Genomic DNA, 26,722 nt, shown 5'->3' with positions numbered 1-26,722 from the left:
GGACTCTAGTCACACCACGCTCAACCTTTTGATTACTAACTTTGTCTGAGGTGCTACCAACATATGTCTCCACAACCTCTTCACTAACTGTTCTGGCACTCTGGTTCCCATTCCCGAGCAACTCTAGATGAAACCCCACTGTGCAGAATTAACAAACCCTCCCTCTAGGATATTAGTCCGCCTGCAGTTCAGGTGCAAACCATCCCTTCTGTCCAGGTCCCACCTTCCCTGGAAGAGAACCCAATGATCCAAAATCTTATGGTCTCCCTCCTACACTAACTCCTTAGCCACGTATTAAACTGTATAATCTTCCTGGTCTGGCCTCACTAGCATGTAGCACGGGTAGCCATCCTGAGATCACAACCCTGGAGGCCCAGCCCTTTAACTTAGCACCTAACTCCCTGTGCAGAACCTCATCACTAATCCTACCCATGTCACTGGTATCTACATGGGCCACGACTTATGGCTGTTCACCATCCCACTTAAGAATGCCGAGGACTCGACCCAAGATATCTCGGACCCTGGCACCCAGAAGGCAACGGGACTCTTGTTCTCACCAAAGAACCTCCTGTCTGTTTCCCTAACGAATCCCCGAACACCATAGCGTGCCTCTTCTCCCCAATTCTCCTCTGAGTCAGAGGCAGACTCAGTGCCAGAGACCCAACCTCTATGACTTTCCTGTTAGGTCATCCCAGCCTCCCTCCCCCCCCCCCAACAGTATCCAAAGTGATATACCTGTTGTTGAGGGGGGGTGGCCACAGGGGTACTCTGCACTGGGTCACTAACCCCTTTCCTCTTCCAGACTGTTACCCAGTTCCCTGTGTCCTGCACCTTCAGTGTAACTACCTCTCTGCATGCCCTGTCTGTCACCCCCTCAGCCTCCCAAATGCTCCAACTCCTTAACGCGGATTGTTAGACACTGCAGCTGGATTCACTTCTTGCAGTTGTAGTCGCCGGTGTCATTGGAGGTCTCCCAGCCTTCCCACATCCCGCAAGAGGAGCATTCGAATATCCTGCCTGGATTCCCTACTGTCCTAGCTGAGCAGATATCAAACAGGAAAAAAACCTGAGATTTTCGTTCCTTTGCTTTCTCGGCTGAAGCCTCGAAGAGCTAAAGCTCAAGATCACCACTCTGACGATGTCCACACAGAGTATGGCCGCTGTGCTTACCCCTGGCCTCCTTTAATTGCATTGCTGTTACTAATCAATCCCAAACGCTGACTGGTCACTGGTCAAGGCTCTCTCTCGCCACGCAATGTGCTGCTGCCTTTTATCCTCGGGCAATGAACCTGACTGAAGACCTCTCCTCCAAGCATCCGATGTCCGGAAAGGCCACCGGCCGAAACTCTTCTTCCCACCCTGTCACTTGTACTACCATTCCATCCTCTCAATTCATTTATCTCCACCGCATCTGCTCCCAGGATGACACTTTTCTTTCAGGAACATTAGAGATGTCCTCCTCCTTCAGTGAGCAGAGTTTCCCTTTCTCCACCATCGATACTGCCCCCAGCCTCACCTCTTCCATTTTCCGGACTTCCACCCTCACCACATCTTACACATGTCCTCATTCTCTGCAACTTCCACCACCTTCAACAGGATCACAACACTAAGTACATTTTTCCCTTTCCCTCTTTTTCACTTTCATTAGCAATCGCTGTCTACATGACCCCCTTATCCACTTATCGTTCCTTTAAGTGGGAGCAGAGCCATGCCTCCTCTCACCACCACCCAGGGCCTCAAACTGTCCTGCCAGGTGAGGGTCATCTACTGTACTCTGAGCTTCCTCTACATCGGTGAGACTCCGAGGGACTGCTTTGTCACGAACATTTGCTCTTAATTCATCTTCCCATTCCTACCCTGGCACACTAGTCCACAAATCTCTCTACTGCCACAATGAGGCCACAGTCAGGTTGGAGAAGCAACACCTCCTATTTCGTCTGGGTACCCTCCCATCTGACCATCAGCATTGATTTCTCAAACTTATGGTAATCCCCCCCCCCTCCCCACTTCATTATTCTGGCTCTTCTCTTACCCCTTCTGTTCCTATTGCCTGCCCATCATCTCTCCCGGTGTCCTTCCTCCTTCCCTTTCTTCCCCTCCGCCACCAGATTTCTGAATGGAGAATGAACCCACAAACACCACCTCACTATTTTTGCATTAATTTCATGCTTTTTATATATTTCTATTAGATTTATGTGTTGCACTGTACTGCTGCTGCAAAATTTCACGGCATTTATCAGTGATATGAGGGCACAGCCTCACACTAGAAGGAGGTCCCTTTAGAACAGAAGTGGGGAGGTACTTTATTTAGTCAGGTGGACTTTCACTATCACAGCCAGTTGTGGGGCCAAGTTGCCGGCTATATTAAAAGCAGAGGTTGATAGGTTCTTGATTAGTGAGGATGTCAAAGATTATGGGTAGAAGGCTGGAAAAATGGGGTTGAGAAGGATAATAAATCAGTCATGATGGAATGGCAGAGCAGACTCAATGGGCCAAATGGCCTAATTTTGCTCCTCTGTCTTCCGATCTTATTCTGATTCAGAATTCTCCACCCAAGAGAAGACTCACTCTCTGAAGACTCACTCTCTGAAGACTCACTCTCTGAAGACTCACTCACTCAAGAAGACTCCTCCCTTGCCTGTACCTTGTCCACGTAAAATCAGGGCCCCACCCACTTCCCCCTCAACACCACTCCCGCATTCTCACGCACATAATGGAACGACAGGACGATGGTGATCACGATCCCGGAGACAAACAGGCCAATTCCGAGAGCACAGAACAAACCCCCGCACGATGTGAAATCCACCTGTAATGGAATGGCCATGATTAAAGTTCAAAGTAAATTTATTATCGAAGTACATACGAGTCACCATATACCGTACTATACGCAGATTCATTTTCTTGCAGGCATTCATGATAGATACAAAGAAATACAACAGAATCAATGAAAAACTACACACAAAGACAAAATACAATGTGCAAAAAGTGGCATACTTTGCAAATACAAAATAATAATGATGATGATGATGAGAACATGAGTTATAGAGTTCTTTGGGAAAATAGCAGCTTCCAGAAAGAATCTTTTGGAAAAGGGCAGCTTGCTGGGTGGGTAAATCACAGCAACAATCTCCCTGCCCACTTCTTTGTCCTGAAGTGATGGTAGACTGTGCCTGCACTTTTCTACTAACCTGACAGCGTCAAATCGCCATCTCGTTATTCAAATTTACTATCAAAGGACGTATCTATCACTATATACAATCCTCAGCTTCATTTTCTTGTGGTCATTCGCAGCGATAAAAGAAAATAAGTAAGAATCAATGAAAAACTACAAAGACTGGAAAAACAAATGTGCAAAAGGAAGATAAACTGTGCAAATACAACAATATTTTTAAAAAATATTGAGACTGTGAGTTGTGGAATACTTGAAAGTGAATCCACATAGATTGTGGAGCCCGCTCAGAATTGTGGTGAGTGAAGTTAGAAACATAGAAAACCTACAGCACAATACAGGCCCTTCGGCCCACAAAGCTGTGCCAGACAAGTCCTTACCATAAAAATTACCTAGGGTTACCCATAGCCCTCTATTTTTCTAAGCTCCATGTACCTGTCCAGGAGTCTCTTAAAAGACCCTATCATATCCGCCTCCACCACCATCGCCAACAGCCCATTTCACGCACTCACCACTATCCACATAAAAAAACTTACCCCTGACATCTCCTCTGTACCTGCTTCCAAGCACCTTAAACCTGTGTCCTCTCGTGCTAGCCATTTCAGCCCTGGGAAAAAGCCTCTGACTATCCACACAATCAATGCCTCTCATCATCTTGTACACCTCTATCAGGTCACCTCTCATCCTCCGTCACTCCAAGGAGAAAAGGCCAAGTTCACTCAACCTATTCTCATAGGCATGCTCCCCAATCCAGGCAACATCCTTGTAAATCTCCTCTGCACCCTTTCTATGGTTTCCACGTCCTTCCTGTAGTGAGGCAACCAGAACTGAGCACAGTACTCCAAGTGGGGTCTGACCAGGGTCCTATATAGCAGCAACATTACCTCTTGGTACCTAAACTCAATCCCACGATTGATGAAGGCCATATTCTTTCTTGACCAGAGTCACCCTGCACAGCAGCTTTAAGTGTCCTATGGACTCAGACCCCAAGTTCCCTATGATCCTCCACACTGCCAAGAGTCTTACCATTAATACTATATTCTGCCATCATATTTGACCTACCAAAATGAGCCACCTCACACTTATCTGGGTTGAACTCCATCTGCCACTTCTCAGCCCAGTTTTGCATCCTATCAATGTCCCGCTGTAACCTCTGACAGCCTTCCACATTATCGACAACACCCCCAACATTTGTGTCATCAGCAAATTTACCCTCCCTCCACTTCCTCATCCAGGTCATTTATAAAAATCACAAAGGGTAGGGATCACAGAACAGATCCCTGAGTCACTCCACTGGTCACCAACCTCCATGCAGAATATGACCTGTCTACAACCACTCTTTGCCTTCTGTGGGCAAGCCAATTCTGGATCCACAAAGCAAGGTCCCCTTGGATCCCATGCCTCCTTACTTTCTCAATAAGCCTTGCATGGGGTACCTTATCAAATGCCTTGCTGAAATCCATATACACTACATCTACTGCTCTTCCTTCATCAATGTGTTTAGTCGCATCCTCAAAAAATTCAATCAGGCTCATAAGACACGACCTGCCTTTGACAAAGCCATGCTGACTAATCCTAATCATATTATGCCTCTCCAAATGTTCATAAATCCTACCTTCAGGATCTTCTCTATTAACTTACCAACCACTGAAGAAAGACTCACTGGTCTATAATTTCCTGGGCTATCGCTACTCCCTTTCTTGATTAAAGGAACAACATCTGCAACCCTCCTATTCTGCGGTCCCCAACCTCCAACCTCTCCCGTCCCCATTGACATTGCAAAGATCATCACCAGAGGCTCAGCAATCTTCTCCCTCGCCTCCCACTGTAGCTGGGGTACATCTCGTCCAATCCCAGTGACTTATCCAACTTGATACTTTCCAAAAGCTCCAGCACATCCTTTCTTAATATCAAGCTTTTTGGTCCACTGTAAGTCATCCTTACAATCGCCAAGATCCTTCTCCATAGTGAATACTGTAGCAAAGTATTCATTAAGTACCTTTGCTATCTCCTCCAGTGCCATACACACTTTTCCAATGTCATACTTGATTGGTCCTATTCTCTCACGTCTTATACTCTTGCTCTTCATAGACTTGTAGAATGTGGTTTTCCTGAATCCTGTTCGCCAAGGCCTTCTCATGGCCCCTTCTGGCTCCCTTAATTTCATTCTTAAACTCCTTCCTGCTAGCCTTATAATCTTATAGATCTCTATCATTACCGAGATTTTTGAACCTTATGTAAGCTTTTTTTCCCCTCTTGACTAGATTTATTACAGCCTTTGTACACCGCGGTTCCTGTACCCTACCATCCTTCCCGGCTCATTGGAACGTACCTATGCAGGACTCACGCAACTATCCCCTGAACGTTTGCCACATTTCTTCCAAACGTTTCCCTGAGAACATCTGTTTCCAATTTATGCTTCCAAGTTCCTGCCTGATAGCCTCATATTTCCCCTTACTCAAATTTAACACTTTCCTAAAGTGTCTGTTCCTATTCCTCTCTGATGCTATGGTAAAGGAGAAAGAATTGTGATCACTATCTCCAAAATGCTCTCCCACTGAGAGATCTGACACCTGACCAGTTTAATTTCCCAATATCAGATCAAGTACAGCCTCTTCTCTTGTAGGCTTATCTACATATTCCTGAACACACCTAACAAACTCCAGCCCATCTAAACCCCTCGCTCTAGAGACATGCCAATCGATATTTGGGAAATTAAAATCTCCCACCACAACAACCCTGTTATTATTACACCTTTCCAGAATCTGTCTCCCTATTTGCTCCTCGATGTCCCTCTTATTATTGGGTGGTCTATAAAAAACACCCAGTAGAGTTACTGACCCCTTCCTGTTCCTAACTTCCACCCACAGAGACTCAGTATACAATCCCTCCATGTCTCCTCCTTTTCTGCAGCCGTGACACTATCTCTGATCAACAGGAGCCTGATAGCTGAAGGGTAATAACTGTTCCTGAACCTGGTGTTGTGACATCTAAAGCTCCTGTACCTATATCTCCGGTCTATGGTTGCAGTGAGTAGAGAGCATGGCTTTCAAGTTCACCCTCATGTGACACCCTCTCCCTCAACCACTCTCACCTTTGTCTGGAAGCAGAATACAGTGACTCCCAGACACACCAGGGCAGTGATTCCCAAGCAGAGGAAAACAGACCTGGTGCTGTAGAAGCTGCAAAATAAACAAACCGGAATCAGGTTTCCTGTCATTGACATGTGACGTGAAATTTGTTAACTTAGCAGCAGCAGTTCAATACAATACATAATACAGAAAAAAAACACAACATAAAATAATAATCAAGAACAGGTGGCCCCTGTTTTTCGAACGTTCGCTTTACGACAGCTCGCTGTTACAAAAGACCTACATTGGTACCTGTTTTCGCTAACCAAAGAGGATTTTCGCTTTTACAAAAAAAAGAAGCCCACTTTATACGTGTGTTTACCCCGAGAAAGACTACAATGGCCGTGAAGCCTTGTGCGGGCAGTTGTGTGCGCATGCGTGTACGTGCTGATTTTTTCTCCAAATAGATTTCAGCTCGCTGCCTTTCCGATTTTGATAAGTGAAACTACACAGTACAAACAATAGTTCTACTTTATGTAGGCTGTATATTTATCGTATCATTGCTGTTTTGACTATATGTTCATGTTATTTTAGGTTTCATGTGTTATTTGGTTTGATTTGGTAGGTTATTTTTTGGGTCTGGGAACACTTAAAAATTTTTCCCATATAAATTAATGGTAATTGCTTCTTCACTTTATGACATTTCGGTTTACGAACCATTTCATAGGAATACTCTACCTTTGGATAGTGGGGGAAACCTGTAAATCAGTTACAGTATGCGTATATTGAATAGATTTAAAATCATGCAAAAAACAGAAATACTATATATGTTAAAAAGTGAGGAAGTATCCAAGGGTTCAATGTCCATTTAGGAATCGGCTGGCAGAGGGGAAGAAGCTGTTCCTGAATCGTTGAGTGTGTGTCTTCAGGCTTCTGTACCTCCTACCTGATGGTAACAGTGAGAAAAGGGCATGTCCTGTGTGCTGGAGGTCTTTAATAATGGACGCTGCCTTTCTGAGACACTGCTCCTTGAAGATGTCCTGGGTACTTTTTACAAAGAACCACAGAGATTACCCACCCTCAACCATGGCAACAAGAGGAGATTCACCAGGTTCATACCAGACACGAGGAAGTTGGCTTACGAAGAGAGATCGAGTAACCTCAGAATATACACACTGGAATTCAGAAGAATGAGAGAGGATATTGTAGCAACATGTAAAATTATAAAAGGGATGGATAAGATAGAGGCAGGAAAGTTGTTTCAACTGATAGATGAGCCTAGAATTAGGGAAAATAGCCGTAGATTGAGGATGCCAGGGATCTAGAACATAGAATTGTACAGCACAGTGCAGGCCTTTTGGCCCATAATCTTCTACAGACCTTTCAACCTACCCCACAATCAGCCTAACCCTTCCCTCCGACATCACCCTCCAGTTTTCTTTCATCCATATGTCCTTAAGAGTTTCTTACATGTCCCCGATGTATCTGACTCCACCACTGGCAGTGTGTTCCTCACCCACCACTGTGTAAAGAAACTTACCTCTAATGTGCCTCCCCAATACATCACCTTAAATTTATGCCCTCTTGTATTGGCCATTTCTACCCTGGGTAGAAGTCTCTGGTTGTCCAGTCTATCTAACCCTCATCTTGTACATCTCTATCAAGTCACCTCTCACCACCCCCCCCCCCCCTTCACTCCAAAGAGAAGAGTCCTAGTTCACTCAACCCATCTTCATAAGACATGGTCTATAACCCCGGCAGCGTCAGGGTAAATCTCCTCTGCACCCCCTCTGAAAGGAAAATGATACTCAACTCATCCACTGCAGAGTTGGGGGCACCGTTCAGCACATCATGGAAACCTGCCTTCCCTCCATGAACTTTGTCTACACTTCCCAATACCTCAGTAAAAAGAATTGTTGATGTTTCACGATGAGTGTCACTCCCCACAGAATGGGGCTGGGAGGAAATGGAGATAGAAACCCTGGCGATATGGGTTATGGCAACAACCTATCCCTCAATGTTAGCAAAACAAAAGAGCTGGCCACTGACTTCAGAAAGTGGGTGGTGCACACACTCCTGCCTGCAGCAATGGTGTTGAGGGACTTGCATTCCAAGGAGTGACCATCCTGTCCTAGTCTAACCATCTAGATGCCCCAGCCAAGAAAGCTCACCGACGAACTCAGGAGGCGAAGAAATTAGTGATGATCCTGTTGACCGTTAACAATTTTTAATCGGGGCACCGCAGAAAGCATCCTATCTCTGGTACGGCAACTACTCTGTCCAAGGCCACAAGATGCTGCAGAGAGCTGTGGACACAGCTCAGCACAGCACGGAAACCAGCTCCACCTCCACGGACTCTGTCTATACTCTCATTGCTTTGGTTAAAGCAGCCAGAATGGTCAAATACCCCACCTACTCCGGACATTCTCTCTTCCCCCTCTCCTATTGGGCGGAAGATACAAAAGCCTGAAAGCACATCCCACCAGGCTCAAGGACTGCTTCTGTTCACTTGTTAGAATAGTCAGATGGACTTTAGCCATTACAATCTACCTTGTTATGACCTCACCCTTACCGTCTACCCACACTGCACTTTCTTTGTAACTGTAACACTTTAATTCTGCATTGTTTACCCTTGTTCTACCTCAACACACAGTGTAATGATTCCATCTCTCAGTCAACCACCCTTCCCCTCACCAAAACCACCCTACGGGGGCACGATTGGGTAACACATTGCATGGATTACAAACTGGTTCTTGGACAGAATGTTCAGAGTAGGAATAAACAGATCCTACTTAGGTTGCTACACTGTGACAAGACAGGAACAGAATTGGGCCAGTCAGCCCATTGAATCTGCCCCACCATTCCATCATGGCTGATATATTATCTCTCTCAACCCATTCTCTGTCTTCTCAAAGAACAATACAGCACAGTACAGGCCATTCGGCCCACAATGTTGTGCCGACTCTTAAACCCTGCCCCCCATATAACCCCCCACCTTAAATTCCTCCATATAACTGTCTAGTAGTCTCTTAAACTCCACTAGTGTATCTGCCTCCACAACTGACTCAGGCAGTGCATTCCACGCACCAATTATTCTCTGAGTAAAAAATCTTCCTCTAATATCCCCCTTGAACTTCCCTCCCCTTACCTTAAAGCCATGTCCTCTTGTACCGAGCAGTGGTGCCCTGGGGAAGAGGCGCTGGCTATCCACTCTACCTATTCTCTCCATAACTTTTGGCACCTTTACTAATTGAGAACCTGTCAACCTCTGCTTTAAATATATCCAGTGACCTCACCTCCACAGCTGCCTAAGGCAATGAATTCCACAGATTCACAAAATCCCTCATCACTGCTCGAAAGGGGCATCTTTGTATCCTGAGACTGTGCCCTATGATCCTAGACTCTCCCACTATTGGAAACATCCTCTCCAATTCCATTCTATCTAGGTCTTTCAATGTTTGATAGGTTTCAGTGAGATCCCCCCTCAACTTTCTAAGCCCTGAGGCATCTAATGCTCCCAGGGGTTAGGTTAGGTTAGATTATATTAGGTTTATTTATTGCATGTACAAACATCGAAACATATATTGATTTGTATCAATGACCCAGTCCTTTGGAACATGGGAGGAAAGCAGAGAACCTGGGGAGTCCCATGTGGTCCTGGGGAGAATGTACAAACTCCTTACACAGCAGTGGCAATTGAATCCTGATTGCTGGCCCCTGGCAGTGTAAGAGTTACACTAACCGCTACACTACCATGCCCCTTCCAAGGTAGGTTAACTCTGTAGGGTAATGTGTGTACCTACAACCCACCTACTCACAGAATATATCAATGCCATATTTCTAAGCTGTTCTAAGACACTGAACCAGTGGCTGTTCCACGTAAAACATCTCCAGATCCCTCTGTTTACGCATATCCCCTTGACCTCTCCCCATCCAACTGGCCAGAATACAGCAGGGTCAGAATTCCCACAATGAGCATACCTGGCGATCATCCCGGTCATATACGACATGGCCAATGTCTGCAGAAAAGGAAAACAAAACATTAGATCACCAAACAGTCAGGGGGTCGGGCAATTATCTCTCTTGGAACATAGAACAAGACAGCACTACCTAATTAAGCTAGTAATTAAATGCTTAACCAAACTAATTCCTACTGCTTTGATAATGACTATATTCTCTGCACGTTCCCCTGCCTATCTAAGAGCCTCTTAGATCCCTCTGTCATATCTGCTTCACCTCCTGTGTGGCAGCACATTCCAGGTACACACCATTCCCTGTAGAAAACTGGCCTGCACATCTCCTTTGAACTTATCCCCTCTCACCTGGAACGAATGACCTCCAGCACTGGGCATTTCAATCCTGGGAAGAAACAGATACTGGCTGCCTAATCTAACCGTGCCTCTCATTACTTTAAAAACCTCCATCAGATCTCCCTCAGCCTCTGTCACTCCAGAGAAAACAGCCCAGGTTTGTCCAAACTTTTGTGATAGCACATGCCGTCTAATCCTGGTAAACCTCTTCTGCGCCCTCTGCAAAGCCTCCACATCCTTCCTGTAATGGGGTGACCAGACCGTCTGCAGCACTCCAATTCATTTACCTCCGGCTGAAGATGGCGAAACTGAACGCACGTGGCAGCTCACTGGGAGTTCAAAAGGCAAGAAGTTCGACATTACTAATCGCACTTCTTATGAAGTTAATTGTGGTAAATTATCGCCGCAAACAACGAAGGGGCGTGCGAAGGTGAAGCCAACTCGAGGGACAAACCGTGCTGGTGCGTTGCAGAATCAACGCAGATGGAGTGAGCCAGTCGGAGAGGAGAAGCCGAGGCAGAGGAGTTCCGATGCCCATACATCTGGCCCGGATGCGAGGTTGGATCGCTCAGGGCTCCAAACCGATTTGGAGAAATCGGGAGTGGCTTCAGGATGGGTGGTGAAATCTGAGCCCGGGACAAGTCGCTGCGTGGCAGGTTCTAGGCCCAGAACCCTCACTGCAGCAGTGCTCTGGTCCTAGTATGTGGTATGATACACTGTTTGGACAATTTAAACAATGCACTGTAAAGACAATGCCTCGGGAACAGACAATGTTCACTCCAGGCAAGAGTTGGGCATGGAGCTAGCAACCCCATCCCATAAAAACCTAGATCTACGGCAACACCAAGAAAAGTTCCAAAGACATCATCCAGGGGATCTTGAAGATGGACGACACCTGTGGACAACTTGAAAGACTGGCCCAGGTCAGAGGACTCTGGCAAGCTGGTACCTGACATCTTCACATACCAGGCTGGTCAGAGTCGTGATCTGGGCTGGTCTATGATCAGCATCTCTGCAAGATTTTGGAACTGGAAGGCTGGTTTAACAAAAGAAAAGCAGTCAATAAATTCAAGAAATACTTACAAAGACAGCCAGGAGGATCACATTCCAGGGAAACTTCCTCCTATGTGAGAGAAAAAAAAACAGGGAACAGGATGTTTCAATGAGCTAGCATTGGGACACTGGGCTGAAGGGGTTCTATATGGTGCTGAGTACTCCCACCTCTGGGAGATACAGGCACATGCTGGGGGAAGAGCACAACGCCCTGGCACCAATACAGAGCTTTCACCGCTGAGATCACGGATAAATAGAACGTAGAGCAGTACAGCCCCTCCTTTGGCCCATGATGATATGCCAACCTTTTAACCTACTCTAAGATCAATCTAATGCTTCCCTCCCAAATAACCCACCATTTTCTATCATCCATGTGCCTATCCAGGAGTCTCTTAAATGTCCCTAATGTCTCTGCCTCTACCCCGGCAATGTGTTCCACACACCCACCACTTTCTGCATAAAAAAACCTACCGCTATCATCCCCCTTATATTTTCCTTCAATCACTTTAAAATTATGCTCTCTCATATTAGCTATTGCTGCTCTGGGAAAAGGTCCACTCCTTCTACGCCTCTCATCATCTTGTACCCTTATATCAGGTCACCTCTCATCCTCCTCCACTCCAAAGAGAGAAGCCCGAGCTCACTCAACCTATCCTCATAAGGCATGCTCTCTAATCCAGGCTGCAACCTGGTAATTCTCCTCTGTACCCTCTTTAAAGCCTCCACATCCTTCCTATAATGAAGTGACCAGAACAAAACACAGTACTTCAAATGTGATCTAACCAGGGTTTTATAGACCCTTAAGGCATTAAGTTTTGGGAAGTCAACATCCCCTGGGCCTTGAGTGTTCTGGATCTGAGAGACCAGGGATAACAAGTAAAAGTGACGTCACAGGTAGACAGGGTGATGAAGGTGGTGTTTGGCATGTTGGCCTTCATCAGGCAGGTACAATAAAGTTGAAAGTGGTAGATAGGGTCATTCGTAAATAGTGCTTTTGGCACACTGGCCTCCATAAATCAAAGTACTGAGTTGGGATGTTATGTTTAAATTTTATAGGAAGTTGATGAGGCCTAATTTAGAGTGTTGTTTGCCATTCTGGTCACCTACCCACAGGAGAGAGTACAGAGAAAATTTACAAGGATGTTGCTGGGACTTGATGACCTGAGTTACAAAGAAAGGTTGAATAGGTTAGAACTTTATTCCCTGGAGCGTAGGAGAATGAGGACAGATTTGATAGAAGTATACAAGATTACGAGGGGTACAGGTAGGATAAATGCTAACAGGCTTTCTCCCTCTGAGGTTGGGTTTGGAGAGGAACATGAATGGGAAAGTGTTACAGTCCAAACACGGGCAAATGGAACTACTTTAGTGTGGACACCCGGCTTACCATGGGTGAGCTCAGCTGAAGAGCCTGTTTCTGTGTTATGTGACTCTAAATATGTTTGCATTGTGGGGACTCAGAGCCTGAGCTGTATCAGGTACCAAGACCCCCCCGATGTCAGCCTCTCGGGGGGTGGTAGAGACTCACCTGGGCCCCTCACAGCAGACCAGGACAAAGTAGACCACAACGAACACGGCACTGCAGGACAAAAACAAGGTGAGAACCAAACTCTCTCAGTCACAATCACCCCCATCCCACAAACTTTACATCAAGGTTAAGAAAGAGGCACTGCTGGAGCTTCTGAACAACATCAAGGATAGATCAGAAAAGCTCACCAATGCCTCTGCTTTGTGAGGAGGCTGAAGAGACTTGGCCTTTGCACATCCATACTCACATCATCCTACGGATGTACATTAGAGAGCATCCTAACAGGCGGTATGGAAACCGCATAGCGGCAAACAGGAAGGCTCGACAAGGGTGATCAAACCTGCCCAATGCATCACCCATACTAGCCTACCCACCATCAAGGAAAGGGGCCAGTAACATCGAGAACGACCCCACCCACCCAGCTCATGGACTGTCTGCCCCACTCCCATCAGGGTGGGGACTACGTAGCATCCAAGCCAGGACCACCAGCCTAAAAAACATTTACATTCCCCAAGCAGTAAGGCTGATCCACACCTCCACTCACAAATTCCACCTTCCATACCCCCAACCACCACAACTTTATCATTTCCTGTCAGTCACTCCTGTGCCTAGTGTCACTTTATGGACATACAATCAATGTATTTATATTTATTGGGTTTTTTTAATTATTGTGTTATTTGTGCTGCGTTGGATCCAGAGTAACAATTATTTAATCTCCTTTACACTTGTGAACTGGAAATGACATTAAACAATCTTAAACTAAAAACTTTAACTTAGATAAGACGCTGCGGCTGTATGGGATATTGCCCAGGTTACTAGGGGAAGTGGGGGAAAGAGACTGCTGGGGCATTGATGACAACCTTTGGCCACAGGATTAGCCGTGGTACAGGCTGATACAACAGGGACACTTGGGTAGGCACGTGGATGTAAGAAAAATGGATAATTATAAGCTGTATAGATGGGAAACGTCGGATTTATTTTGGAGAAGGCTTATCTAGATCAGCACAACATCATAGGCTGAAGAGTCTGTACTTTGCTGTGCTGTTCTATGTACCTGCCTTATTTTATTAGCCTTAATAAGGTCCCCCCCCCCCACACAGTGCTTAACATTCCAGAGAAAACAACCAAAAATTATCCTGGGAATGAAAGGGTTAACGTATGAGCAGCGTTTGATCCCTCTGGGCCTGTACTCTCTGGAGTTCAGAAGAATGAGAAGAACGAGAGGGGATCAGATTGGTGGGTGCGTGAACCCTATCGGATATTGGAAGGCCTAGATGGAGTGGATGCGGAGAGGATGTTTCCGATAGTCTGGGCTCAGAGCCATCAAACGCTCATCACACGTTAAACCTATCACTCTCAGGGTCGTTCTTTCTCCAACGCCAGCACATCCTTTCTTAGACATGGGGCCCAAAAATGATCCAAGTCATCAAATCAATCCGAATCATTTTTATATCTCACAAACAACAGACTACAGAGAGTGGGGGAGAAAGCTACAAGAGCCGAGATTAGGAATGCTGATAGGGCAGACGTTTTCACTTGCTGATGAGATCTGAGCCAGTAGCCTCCAAGGATCTTTAATGCATCTGATCGGAAACTCGGGGGAAACTTCCATCCCCAGCACCCCCCTGGGAAATGGGGAACTCACTCCCGCTGGGGATGATGGCCGAGGTTTTGGCTAAACACCAGGGCTGAAGGAGATGCTGATGGGAGAAAGGGGGGAATGTTAAGTAGGTGTGAGGAGGTTGGTGAGAAGCAAGACGTCCCAGTAGGGAGTAGAGGGGCTGACTGGCCTGCTTCTAGGCTGCTGCGTGTGTGTAACCTGCTGTGGCTGAGGCCACGTTTAGCTGTGGTGCAATGGATTTTGCAGTTCTGCTACTTACTATGCTGCCCAGTAGATGGCCGAGTTTCTCTGAACGTAGTTTTGGACAGTTTCACTGTTGGAGAATAAAGAGGCATCAGAAAACAGAGATAACAGATGCACAGCTTATAAATGCACCCTTGCAGGCAGTGGGGGGAGGGGGGGGGATGTGGGTGGTTACAGCACACCTCCGGATTACAACCCTTCCCCCACATACCCGTTCCAAAACCCTCTTCGTTTTATATCACAGGACCGAACCTTACATGTAACGGGACGAGCAAGGCCAACAGACCGAAACCACGTTTTACAGGCTTTGGGACTGCCTGTGTCGAGTGGAGACCGGGAGAGTGTTTCACAAATCTTGGCACTCTGATTTAAAGAAAAGACTAGATTTATTTATTTGGCACATGTACAATGACACATAGTCAAACATGTCATTTGTGTCAATGGCCAAAAATCCGTGGATGTGCTGGAGGCAGCCCGCCCGTGTCACTCAATACTTAGATGTACATTGTGTTTTTATGGGATTGTTTGTGTATGTATGTGTGTATATATTTAAGTTTATTGTGATTTTTATGCTGCATCAGATCTGGAGTAACAATCATTTTGCTCTCTTTTACACTTGAGTACTAGAAAGGAATATTGAATCTTGAAAGTTGTCGTCGTGCTTCTGGTGCCAACTTGCTAACCCTAACCTGGACGTCTTTGAAGTGTGGGAGGAAACCCACACAGTCATGGGAAGATCATACAGACTCCTTACACACAGCGATGGGAATTGAGCCCAAACTGCTGAGTGTTGGCTCTGTAAAACGCTGTACTAGCTGTTAGGCTACTGTGCTGCCCATACAGACCGCAGGACCGCGCTCCACAAGCATTGGGACGGAGTTTCTAGGGCACACAGAGCAGACTGCATTTTCCAGGCACTGGGACTGCCTGTGTCAAGTACGGACTGAGAGCGTACTTTACAAACCTCGGCACAGTGATGTGTCCAAAACAGAGACCGAGAAGTACGCGCATTGGGATTGCGTTTAGCAGGGTGGCACGGTGAAGCAGCGGTTAGCATAACACTTTACAGTACCAGAGAATCTGGTTCAATTCTCACTGCCGTCTGTAGGGTTAGGGTTAGTAAGTTGTGGGCATGCTGTATTGACGTCGGGAGCATGGAGACACTTGCCGGCTGCCCCCAGCGCATACTCCAACTGTGTCGGCGTTGACACAAACAATACATTTCACTGCTTGTTTCAATCTACATGTGACAGATAAAGTTCACCTTACACATTTTAGAGCTTAAGTTTTTCAACACTGAAGGGCGTCACAGCTGTAGCTGAACATATTCATCAGGTCACAATCGCCAGTTATCTGTGATCCACAGCAGGTAGGATTTCCCGGTGCCCAAACATTTCAGTTTTACTCAGTACTTTCATTCTGACATGTTGATCAACAGCTTCCTCTATTGCCACAAGAGACCACTCCCACGATGGAGGAGCAACACCTCATATTTCCTCAGGGTAGACTCCAACCTGACACATGAACATCAATTTCTCCAATTTCTGGTAATTTCACCCTCTTCTTCTCTCTTTGCCATTCTCCATTTTGGCTGCCCTCTTATTCCTTCTCCTCCTCTCACCTGCCCATCATCACTCTTTGGTGCCCCTCTTCCTTCCCTCTCTCACATAGTCCAGTCTCATCTCCTATCAGATTCCTTTTTCTTCAGCCTTTTACCATTTCCACCTATCACCTCTCAGCTTCTCACATTATACCCCTTCCCCCACCCATCCACTAGCCCCCTCACCTATCACTTTCCAGCTTTTACTCCTCGCACCCCTCCCCACCTTCTTTTCTGGCTTACCCCCTTCCTTTCCAGTCCTGATGAAGGGTCTCAGCCCAAAACAGTGACTGCTTATTCCCCTCCACAGCTGCTGCCTGACCTGCTGAGTTCCTCCAGCACTTTGTGTGTGTTGCTCCAATGAAATTGATTCTCCCAGTCCTGAGGAAGAGGGGAGGGAAGGAGGGTTGGGTAGGCGATTCTCCCTTAGCTGAACAACTCTGAGGCGGCATCACCCGTCCGTGCAGGATCATTTTTTGTGGAACGGTGGTGTCTGTGGGATGGGTCACTGAGGCGTTCAGGGCGGCCGAGGGTCGAGGTCAGCGGAGGTAACGTCTCACCTGAACGTGAAGACGGCCACAATCCCGAAGGTGACGAACAGCTGGGCTGTGAGGATCAGGTACACCTAATATCGAGGAGAAGGTGAGGGGGAGGCAAGAGGGTGGTGGAGAGAGGGGTTAGCGAGGAGGCGATATAGGAAAAGCATTAGAGGGCAAGGGTGGGATATAGAAGAGAGGGGAAGGGATGATTGTGGGAGGTGAGTGAGGGGGGAGAGAGGAAGTGACACCAAGATAGAGAGAGACAGGGTTGTGAGCCAGAGGAAGAGGTCACGGGAGGAGAGGGGTGGAGGAAGGTGTGTGATTAGGTGGGGGGGGGGGGGGGGAGAACAGGTGGAAGGAAGTAAAGTCATTGACATTAGTAGGGTTACAGTGTCTATCACACATCAACCATCCAATCACCTCAGCACCCCACCCCACCTCCCACTCCCCATTCCTGGAGGGGGGGAAGGGAGAGGTGGCAGGGAGCCCCACCATCTCCATGGCAATGCCCGGCTGGCATCCCCACCCGCCGCCCAGTTGCCTTCCTTCTCCACTGCACCCGCTGCCTGGCCTGCTCTCACCTTGCGGATAAAGGCGTGTCGAACCTTGCGGTCATCCCAGGAGCTGGCGGTGAAGTCCTCGTTCCCCGCCTCAGGGTTGGGTGTGGAGCTCCCATAGGGTCCTGGAGCAGGGAGAGGTGAGAGAGAGTCAGCGCTGTACCCACAAGCTGCCCCACCCACCCCCGCCAACCCAACCAACTGTAAGCACACCCATCTCTGATGACAAGGAACTACGTCGTCAAGTTCATCTTATTGTGCAGAGAGTTGTGGACACAGCTCAGCACATCACAGAAACCAGCCTCCCCTCCATGGACTCTGCACTTCTCGCTGCCTCAGTAAAACAGCCAGCAGAATCAAAGACCCCTACCACCCCAGACATTCTCTCTTCTCCCCCGTCCCCCTTCCAATTGGGCAGAAGATACAAAAACCTGAAAACACGTACCACCAGGCTCAAGGACAGCTTCTACCCCGCTGTTATCAGACTGTCGAAGTGACTTTTTGTACAATAAGATGGAATCTTGTCCTCACAATCTACCGCGTCATGATCATGCACTTTAACATTCACCTGCACTGCACTTTCTTCAGAGGCTTTTAAAGATTCAAGATTCAAAAGCTTTATTGTCATTCTAACCGTACATCAGCTCTGCAGGGCAGAATGAGACAGTGTTTCCCAGGAGCAGTGCAATCATAACATAACAAACGCAACACCAAAATAATAAACATAACAATAAATAGTAAAACACAACAACATGTCAGTTAAAAACAAGTTAGAAGTGTCCAGTGCAAGTTAAAAGTGTCCAAAGCAGAGTCAGGTAGAGCAGCTATTTAGCAGTCTGACTGCCTGTGGGAGGAAGCTGTTTAGTCGCCTTGTGGTTTTAGTTTTGATGCTCCTGTAACGTTTACCTGATGGCAGAAGAACAGTTTATGGAGAGGGTGTGAGGGGTCTTTAATGATGTACCATGTCTTCTGGAGGCATTGACTCTGAAAGTGGTCTTGGACAGAAGGTAGGGAGACCCCAATAACCTTCTCTGCTCCCCTAACCACCCTCTGCAAGGCTTTTTTGTCAGCAGCACTGCAGCTGGAGTACCAGGTTGTGATGCAAAAGGTCAGCACACTCTCAACCACTCCTCTGTAGAATGTAGTTAAGATGTTAGTGGGGAGTGATGCTTGTTTAAGCTTCCTGAGAAAGTGCAATCTCTGCTGGGCTCATTTCACAATCCCAGTGGTGTTCCTGGACCAGGTGAGATTGTCCGAGATCTGCACCCCAAGGAACTTGATGTTTTCCACTCTCTCCACTGTGGAGCCGCTGATGCTGAGGGGTGTGTGCTCAGGCTGAGACCGTCTGAAATCGACGATCATCTCCTTGGTTTTGGTGACATTAAGCATCAAGTTGTTGTCACTGCACCAGCTCTCTAGGTGTTTGGCCTCCTCCCTGTACATTGTTTCATCATTTTTGCTGATGAGCCCCACCACTGTGGTATCATCAGCAAATTTAATGATCAGGCTCTCCTTGAATCTGGCTGCACAGTCATGTGATGGCAGTGTAAACAGCAATGGGCTAAACACACAGCCTTGTGGGGATCCAGTGCTCAGTGTGATGGAGTCAGAGACGCTCCTGCCAACACGGACTGACTGTGGTCTCTCTGTCAAGAAATCCAGAATCCAGCGACACATGGCAGTGTTAAGGCAGCGACAGTTTCTCCACTAGTCTCTGCGGGATGATGGTATTGAACGCTTTACACTTTACACTAGTTTACACTTTATTCTGCATTATTATTTTAAATTAAGTTTATTTGTCACTCCTACATCTATACAGACAGTGAAATGTATAATTTGGGAACAACAAAACAAAAACACAGCCCGAGGATGTGCTAGGGGCAGCCTGCAAGTGGTGCCTCTTGCCTGGCGTTTCCTTGAGGACACCGTGCATGTTGATAAGGCTGCAGAAATATGACGTGAAGATGATCTACACACCGAAAAATTATACGTTTACTGTTGTCTCGAGCAGTCATCAAGAAAGAAAGCAGTGACTGAGAGATTAGTGCAGATACACAGAGGCCTATGTTGAAATGATTATTGCCTCCATTCCAGGATCTCCCAATAGACCAGAGAAGATTCGGACGGCAGCAGGGACAGATGAAACAATGAAAGTGCTCAAAGAGACAATACAGAAAGGATGGCCAGCAACTAAGATCAACCAGAGTGTATTTGGGATCACTGAGCATGCAGAGCTGAACTGTCAGCAGCGGAAGGCATGGTCATGGTCTTCAGAGCGAACGGGTTTGCAATTCCAGCGCCACGACGCAGGGAAATGTTCCAGAAGATACACGAAGGGCATCTTGGTGAAAAAAAGTGTAAACAAAGAGCTTGTGAAGTGATGTAATAGCCAAAAATAAACCAAGACATCAGCCAAATGACTGCTCCATATGAGATATTTCTTACCTACAGACCAAAGCAGCAAGCAGAATCATTTACACCACATCCTGTACCGAACAGGGTGTACATAAGGGTTGGAGTGGATTTGTTTAAATGTAATGGGAAGAATCATACTGTTGTAACAGACTACTTTTCCAATTACCCAGAGGTTGCAACACTGCAATCAACATCCAGCAAAGCGGTCATCCCCTTCCTGAAACTGTGTTTGTGAGGCACGGAGTTCTGTGTGAAGTGGTATCAGGCAATGGTTCACAATTGTCGAGCTGTGAATTTGAGCCCTTTGCAAATGATTGGGGTTTCTACATAAAGAGCAACTTCAAACCCACATCACCCAAAATCTAAAGGCCTAGCAGAGAGTCTGGTCAAGGTAATGAGGGGTTTCATGAAGAAAGCGCAAGATGGACGAGAAGATTTCCACAGAAGTCTGATGATTTACATAAGTGCGCCACCGCAGAATGGCCTGTCACCAGCCCAAATGCTGATGGGTCTACTCAAACACACTAACCTTCCAGTGCACGAAAGTCTACTGACACCTAAAGCAGCACACAGGGTCAAATTGGCTAAAGTAAAAGGGAAAGAGAAACAGAAGGAGTATCACAACAAGACTGCAAAAACCCTTCCAGTCTTGAGGCCTGGAGATCAAGTACGAATGCCAGATCACGATTATGTGCAAGAGGAAGCTGCTCCACATTCCTACCAGATCCAGATGGAACAAGGAACACCTCTAAGAAGGAACCATGTGGATCTATGACCACAAACTCCAATCCATAGCTGTGACAGGTCACCTGTCAATACACCAAAGGGGTCAGCAGATGTGAAAAACAAACTTGCTCAGAGTTCTCAAAAACACAGCAAATGAAAGCAATACATCTGCAAAGACAAATAGCAGACCAGAAAGGATCAGCAACCCACCTCAGAGACTGATTGAGAGCTGATGAGTGAACAAGGGACTACATTTGCTCATTGCATTTGAAGTTATATCTTTGTTGGAAGGCATTATTGTTTCTTGCAGGTTTATGAGGGCATAGTATTCTGTTTGCTTTAAAGGGGGAAGATGATTTATTATGTGTGCACATAATAAAGAGCTTCAGGCCCCATGAGCAAGCGGGGCTGTTCACCCGGAACTGGAAGTGATGTTAGTGAATGGGGCACAAATGTGCTTGGGCGGGCTGAAGGTCTCAAGTAAAATGTGGGTGAGCTGAAGCCAATCCTAAATAAAACAGTTCTAGTGTTTTTACCCTGGCAAGTTTGTCTTTATTAAGAACCTAACACCTCCCACATAACCCTCTTCTTTTCTTTCATCCACGTGCCTATCTAAGAGTTTCTTACATGTGCCTTGTGTATCTGCCTTTACCACCACTCCTGGCAGCACGTTCCACACATCCACCACTCTCTATGTAAAAAAAAGTTACTTCTGACATCCCCCCCTATACTTTCCTCCAATCACCTTAAAATATGCTCCCTTGTATCAGCCATTTCTGACCTGGGAAAAAGTCTCTATCATCATGTCACCTCTTATTCTCCTCTGCTCGAAAGAGAAACGCCCCAGCTCATTCAACCTATCCTCATAAGACATGATCTCCAATCCAAGCAACATCCAGGTAAAACTCCACTGCGCCCTTAAGAGGGTCATAGATAGAGTAAACATGTACAGTCTTTCTCACAAGGTCAGGAATCAAGAACTAGAGGGCAAAGGTTTAAGGTTGGAGGGAAGAGATTTAATTGAAACCCAAGGAGCAACTCTTCCACCCAGAGGATGGTCAAGATGTGGAACAAGCTGCCAGAGGATGTGGAAGTGAAAGATATGCACCTTTTACATTGGCAAGTCAAATTTCAGATGATATTCATTCCAAGTTTTCTGACTGTGATGGGCGCAAGAACATCTGTCGAGTGCAACCTGCTATACCTGGCGATAAGCCTTGTGAGGGCATAGTTAAAGTCTTCATGAACCACTACTCACCTAAACCTTTGATTATTGCCGAGAGGTTTGGATTTCCTAGACTTTGTGGTGGTGCTGAAGCAAATGTCTGAACACTGCGATTCTGGGCAGTTGCTGAATGACACGTTACATGATAGACTTGTATGTGGTCTGCGTAGTGAGGCAGTTCAGAATCGTTTCCTTACAGAAGACAGACTAACATTACAGATGGCAATTGAGGTTAGTACATCAGTGAAGATGACAGGTAAAGAAGCACAGCTGTTAAGTACACCTTCCAAAGTTCATAAAGTTTCTCTTGACAATAAGACACCTATTGCCAATCAGTGTTACCATTGTGGCAAAACTGGGCATTCAGCAAAAGAACGCTGGTATAAAGATTTAGATTGGTGAAACTGCGGCAGGAAAGTACATAGTGAATGGGCCTGTAAAAGCAAAATAATTATCAACCAAAAACACTGAAATAAAGAAAAATTACTTTTGGAAAAACAAAAAGAAACACGCAAACAAGATGGAGCATATGAAGATGGACTGAGTGACTCTCACTCTGTGGTTGGAGAAGCTTCGCGTGTTTTATCTGTTTCAGGGCACAAAGGTGGCTATTGGGTGACCCCACCGTTGGATGGAGCCACAGTGATGATACAGGTGGTCATGGGGAGCTGCAATATCGCTGGTTTCAGAGACAGCTTACAAGGAGAAATTGCAGCATCTCAGTGGCAAGGTTGACTTTAAAAGACTTACACTGCTGAGGTTTTTCCCAGAGAGGGCAACAGTACACATTACAGTGGAGACTAACAAACGGAGAAAGAAACTTCCACTGTTCGCTGTTAAAGGTAGTTACCCAGCACTTCTGGGCCACTCGTGTTTGGAGCAGCTCAAACCCAAGTGAACTTGATTAGTGGGAGCACTGGTCCACAAGAGGTATTGAAGAAACATGCAGAAGCATTCAACGGAGAACTGGGCAGTATGAAAGGAATCACTGTTAAGCCTGACACAACACCCAAGTGCCTGAAGACATGTTCCATACACCCTCAAACCAAGACTGGTCCAGAGTGAGCGGTTATAACCAGTATGTGTATGTAACTGGGCATCTCCAGTGGTTCCTGTCCTAAAAAGGATGGGTCTTCAAGGCTTACTGGAGACTCCAAGGTGACCATTAACTCAGTTCTTACGGCGGAACAATACCCTCTTCCCCTCACTGATGACCTTTTTGCAGGATTGGCCAAAGGATGGACATTTAGCAAGATGGACTTATGTCGAGTATACTTGCAGATGCACGTGGAGGCAGAGTCCCAGGAACTGTTTGACCACAGTGACTCACAAAGGAAGGTTCAGGTTCTGAAGGCTTGGGTTTGGATTCCCTTGGCTCCTGCACTTTTTCTGTGAGTAATGGAGCAGATCCTGAGGGGGTTCACGGGGTGAAATGGACCAGATCCTGAGCGGGTTGACGGGTGAAATGGAGCAGATCCTGAGGGGGTTGACGGGTGAAATGGAGCAGATCCTGAGGGGGTTGTCGGAGGTGAAATGGAGGAGATCCTGAGGGGGTTGTCGGGGGTGAAATGGAGCAGATCCTGAGGGGGTTGACGGAGGTGAAATGGCGGCGATCCTGAGGGGGTTGTCGGGGATGAAATGGAGGAGATCCTGAGGGGGTGGATGGCGGTGAAATGGAGCAGATCCTGAGCGGGTTGACGGGTGAAATGGAGCAGATCCTGAGGGGGTTGACGGGTGAAATGGAGCAGATCCTGAGGGGGTTGTCGGAGGTGAAATGGAGGAGATCCTGAGGGGGTTGATGGCGGTGAAATGGAACAGATCCTGAGGGGGTTGTCGGGGGTGAAATGGAACAGATCCTGAGGGGGTTGACGGAGGTGAAATGGAGGAGATCCTGAGGGGGTTGATGGCGGTGAAATGGAGCAGATCCTGAGGGGGTTGACGGGGGTGAAGTGGAGGAGATCCTGAGGGGGTTGTCGGGGTGAAATGGAGCAGATCCTGAGGGGGTTGATGGCGGTGAAATGGAACAGATCCTGAGGGGGTTGACGGGGGTGAAATGGAACAGATCCTGAGGGGGTTGACGGGTGAAATGGAACAGATCCTGAGGGGGTTGATGGCAGTGAAATGGAACAGATCCTGAGGGGGTTGATGGCAGTGAAATGGAACAGATCCTGAGGGGGTTGATAGGGGTGAAGTGGAGGAGATCCTGAGGGAGTTGTTGGGGGTGAAATGGAGGAGATCCTGAGGGGGTTGATGGCGGTGAAATGGAGCAGATACTGAGGGGGTTTTCGGAGGTGAAATGGAGGAGATCCTGAGGGGGTTGATGGCGGTGAAATGGAGCAGATCCTGAGGGGGTTGATGGCGGTGAAATGGAACAGATCCTGAGGGGGTTGACGGGTGAAATGAACCAGATCCTGATGGGGTTGACGGGTAAAATGGATCAGATTTTGAGGGTGTTGATGGGTGAAATGGACCAGATCCTGATGGGGTTGACGGGTGAAATGGAACAGATCCTGAGGGGGTTGACGGAGGTGAAATGGTGGCGATCCTGAGGGGGTTGACGGGGGTGAAGTGTAGGAGATCCTGAGGGGGTTGACGGAGGTGAAATGGCGGCGATCCTGAGGGGGTTGACGGGGGTGAAATGGAGGAAATCCTGAGGGGGTTGATGGCGGTGAAATGGAGCAGATCCTGAGGCGGTTGATGGCGGTGAAATGGAGCAGATCCTGAGGGAGTTGATGGCGGTGAAATGGAACAGATCCTGAGGGGGTTGTCGGGGGTGAAATGGAGGAGATCCTGAGGGGGTTGTCGGGGGTGAAATGGACCAGATTTTGAGGGTGTTGACGGGTGAAATGGACCAGATCCTGAGGGGGTTGACGGGTGAAATGGACCAGATCCTGAGGGGGTTGACGGGTGAAATGGACCAGATCCTGAGGGGGTTGATGGAGGTGAAATGGAGGAGATCCTGAGGGGGTTGTCGGGGGTGAAATGGAGGAGATCCTGAGAGGGTTGAAAGGGGTGAAATGGAACAGATCCTGAGGGGGTTGTCGGACGTGAAATGGAGGAGATCCTGAGGGGGTTGATGGCGGTGAAATGGAGCAGATCCTGAGGGGGTTGATGGCGGTGAAATGGAACAGATCCTGAGGGGGTTGTCGGGGGTGAAATGGAACAGATCCTGAGGGGGTTGACGGAGGTGAAATGGTGGCGATCCTGAGGGGGTTGACGGGGGTGGTGTAGGAGATCCTGAGGGGGTTGTCGGGGGTGAAATGGAGGAGATCCTGAGGGGGTTGATGGCGGTGAAATGGAGCAGATCCTGAGGGTGTTTTCGGAGGTGAAATGGAGGAGATCCTGAGGGGGTTGATGGGTGAAATGGACCAGATTTTGAGGGTGTTGACAGGTGAAATGGACCAGATCCTGAGGGGGTTGACGGGTGAAATGGACCAGATCCTGAGGGGGTTGACGGGTGAAATGGACCAGATCCTCAGGGGGTTGACAGGTGAAATGGACCAGATCCTCAGGGGGTTGACGGGTGAAATGGACCAGATCCTGAGGGGGTTGATGGAGGTGAAATGGAGGAGATCCTGAGGGGGTTGGCGGGGGTGAAATGGAGGTGATCCTGAGGGGGTTGACGGTGTGAAATGGAGCAGATCCTGAGGGGGTTGACGGGTGAAATGAAGCAGATCCTGAGGGGGTTGACGGGTGAAATGAAGCAGATCCTGAGGGGGTTGACGGGGTGAAATGGAGGAGATCCTGAGGGGGTTGTCGGGGGTGAAATGGAGGAGATCCTGAGAGGGTTGAAAGGGGTGAAATGGAACAGATCCTGAGGGGGTTGTCGGACGTGAAATGGAGGAGATCCTGAGGGGGTTGATGGCGGTGAAATGGAGCAGATCCTGAGGGGGTTGATGGCGGTGAAATGGAGCAGATCCTGAGGGGGTTGATGGTGGTGAAATGGAACAGATCCTGAGGGGGTTGTCGGGGGTGAAATGGAACAGATCCTGAGGGGGTTGACGGAGGTGAAATGGTGGCGATCCTGAGGGGGTTGACGGGGGTGGTGTAGGAGATCCTGAGGGGGTTGTCGGGGGTGAAATGTAGGAGATCCTGAGGGGGTTGATGGCGGTGAAATGGAGCAGATCCTGAGGGTGTTTTCGGAGGTGAAATGGAGGAGATCCTGAGGGGGTTGATGGGTGAAATGGACCAGATTTTGAGGGTGTTGACGGGTGAAATGGACCAGATCCTGAGGGGGTTGACGGGAGTGAAATGGACCAGATCCTGAGGGGGTTGACGGGTGAAATGGACCAGATCCTGAGGGGGTTGACGGGTGAAATGGACCAGATCCTCAGGGGGTTGACAGGTGAAATGGACCAGATCCTCAGGGGGTTGACGGGTGAAATGGACCAGATCCTGAGGGGGTTGATGGAGGTGAAATGGAGGAGATCCTGAGGGGGTTGGCGGGGGTGAAATGGAGGTGATCCTGAGGGGGTTGACGGTGTGAAATGGAGCAGATCCTGAGGGGGTTGACGGGTGAAATGAAGCAGATCCTGAGGGGGTTGACGGGTGAAATGAAGCAGATCCTGAGGGGGTTGACGGGGTGAAATGGAGCAGATCCTGAGGGGGTTGACGGGGTGAAATGGAGGAGATCCTGAGGGGGTTGATGGAGGTGAAATGGAGGAG

The 26,722-nt window shown here is 47.7% G+C and overlaps 1 protein-coding gene across 1 annotated transcript in view; it reads right to left on the bottom strand.

Moving 5' to 3' along the window:
* tmbim1a (transmembrane BAX inhibitor motif containing 1a) overlaps positions 1-26,722 on the bottom strand; it is an 84,956-nt gene that overhangs the window by 8,769 nt on the left and 49,465 nt on the right. Inside the window, exons 3-10 of the mRNA XM_073046277.1 lie at positions 17,716-17,816; positions 17,156-17,220; positions 15,012-15,065; positions 13,132-13,182; positions 11,634-11,673; positions 10,222-10,259; positions 6,264-6,351; positions 2,711-2,806 (exon numbers count right to left, since the gene is read on the bottom strand). Coding sequence (XP_072902378.1) covers positions 2,711-2,806; positions 6,264-6,351; positions 10,222-10,259; positions 11,634-11,673; positions 13,132-13,182; positions 15,012-15,065; positions 17,156-17,220; positions 17,716-17,816 — 533 coding nt within the window. The remainder of the gene's footprint in view (positions 1-2,710; positions 2,807-6,263; positions 6,352-10,221; positions 10,260-11,633; positions 11,674-13,131; positions 13,183-15,011; positions 15,066-17,155; positions 17,221-17,715; positions 17,817-26,722) is intronic.

This window comes from Hemitrygon akajei, chromosome 5, assembly GCF_048418815.1.
Source record: "Hemitrygon akajei chromosome 5, sHemAka1.3, whole genome shotgun sequence".
Lineage (NCBI taxonomy): Eukaryota > Metazoa > Chordata > Chondrichthyes > Myliobatiformes > Dasyatidae > Hemitrygon > Hemitrygon akajei.
The sequence above is the reverse complement of the archived record's forward strand: the minus strand, read 5'-3'. Positions and strand labels throughout refer to the sequence as shown.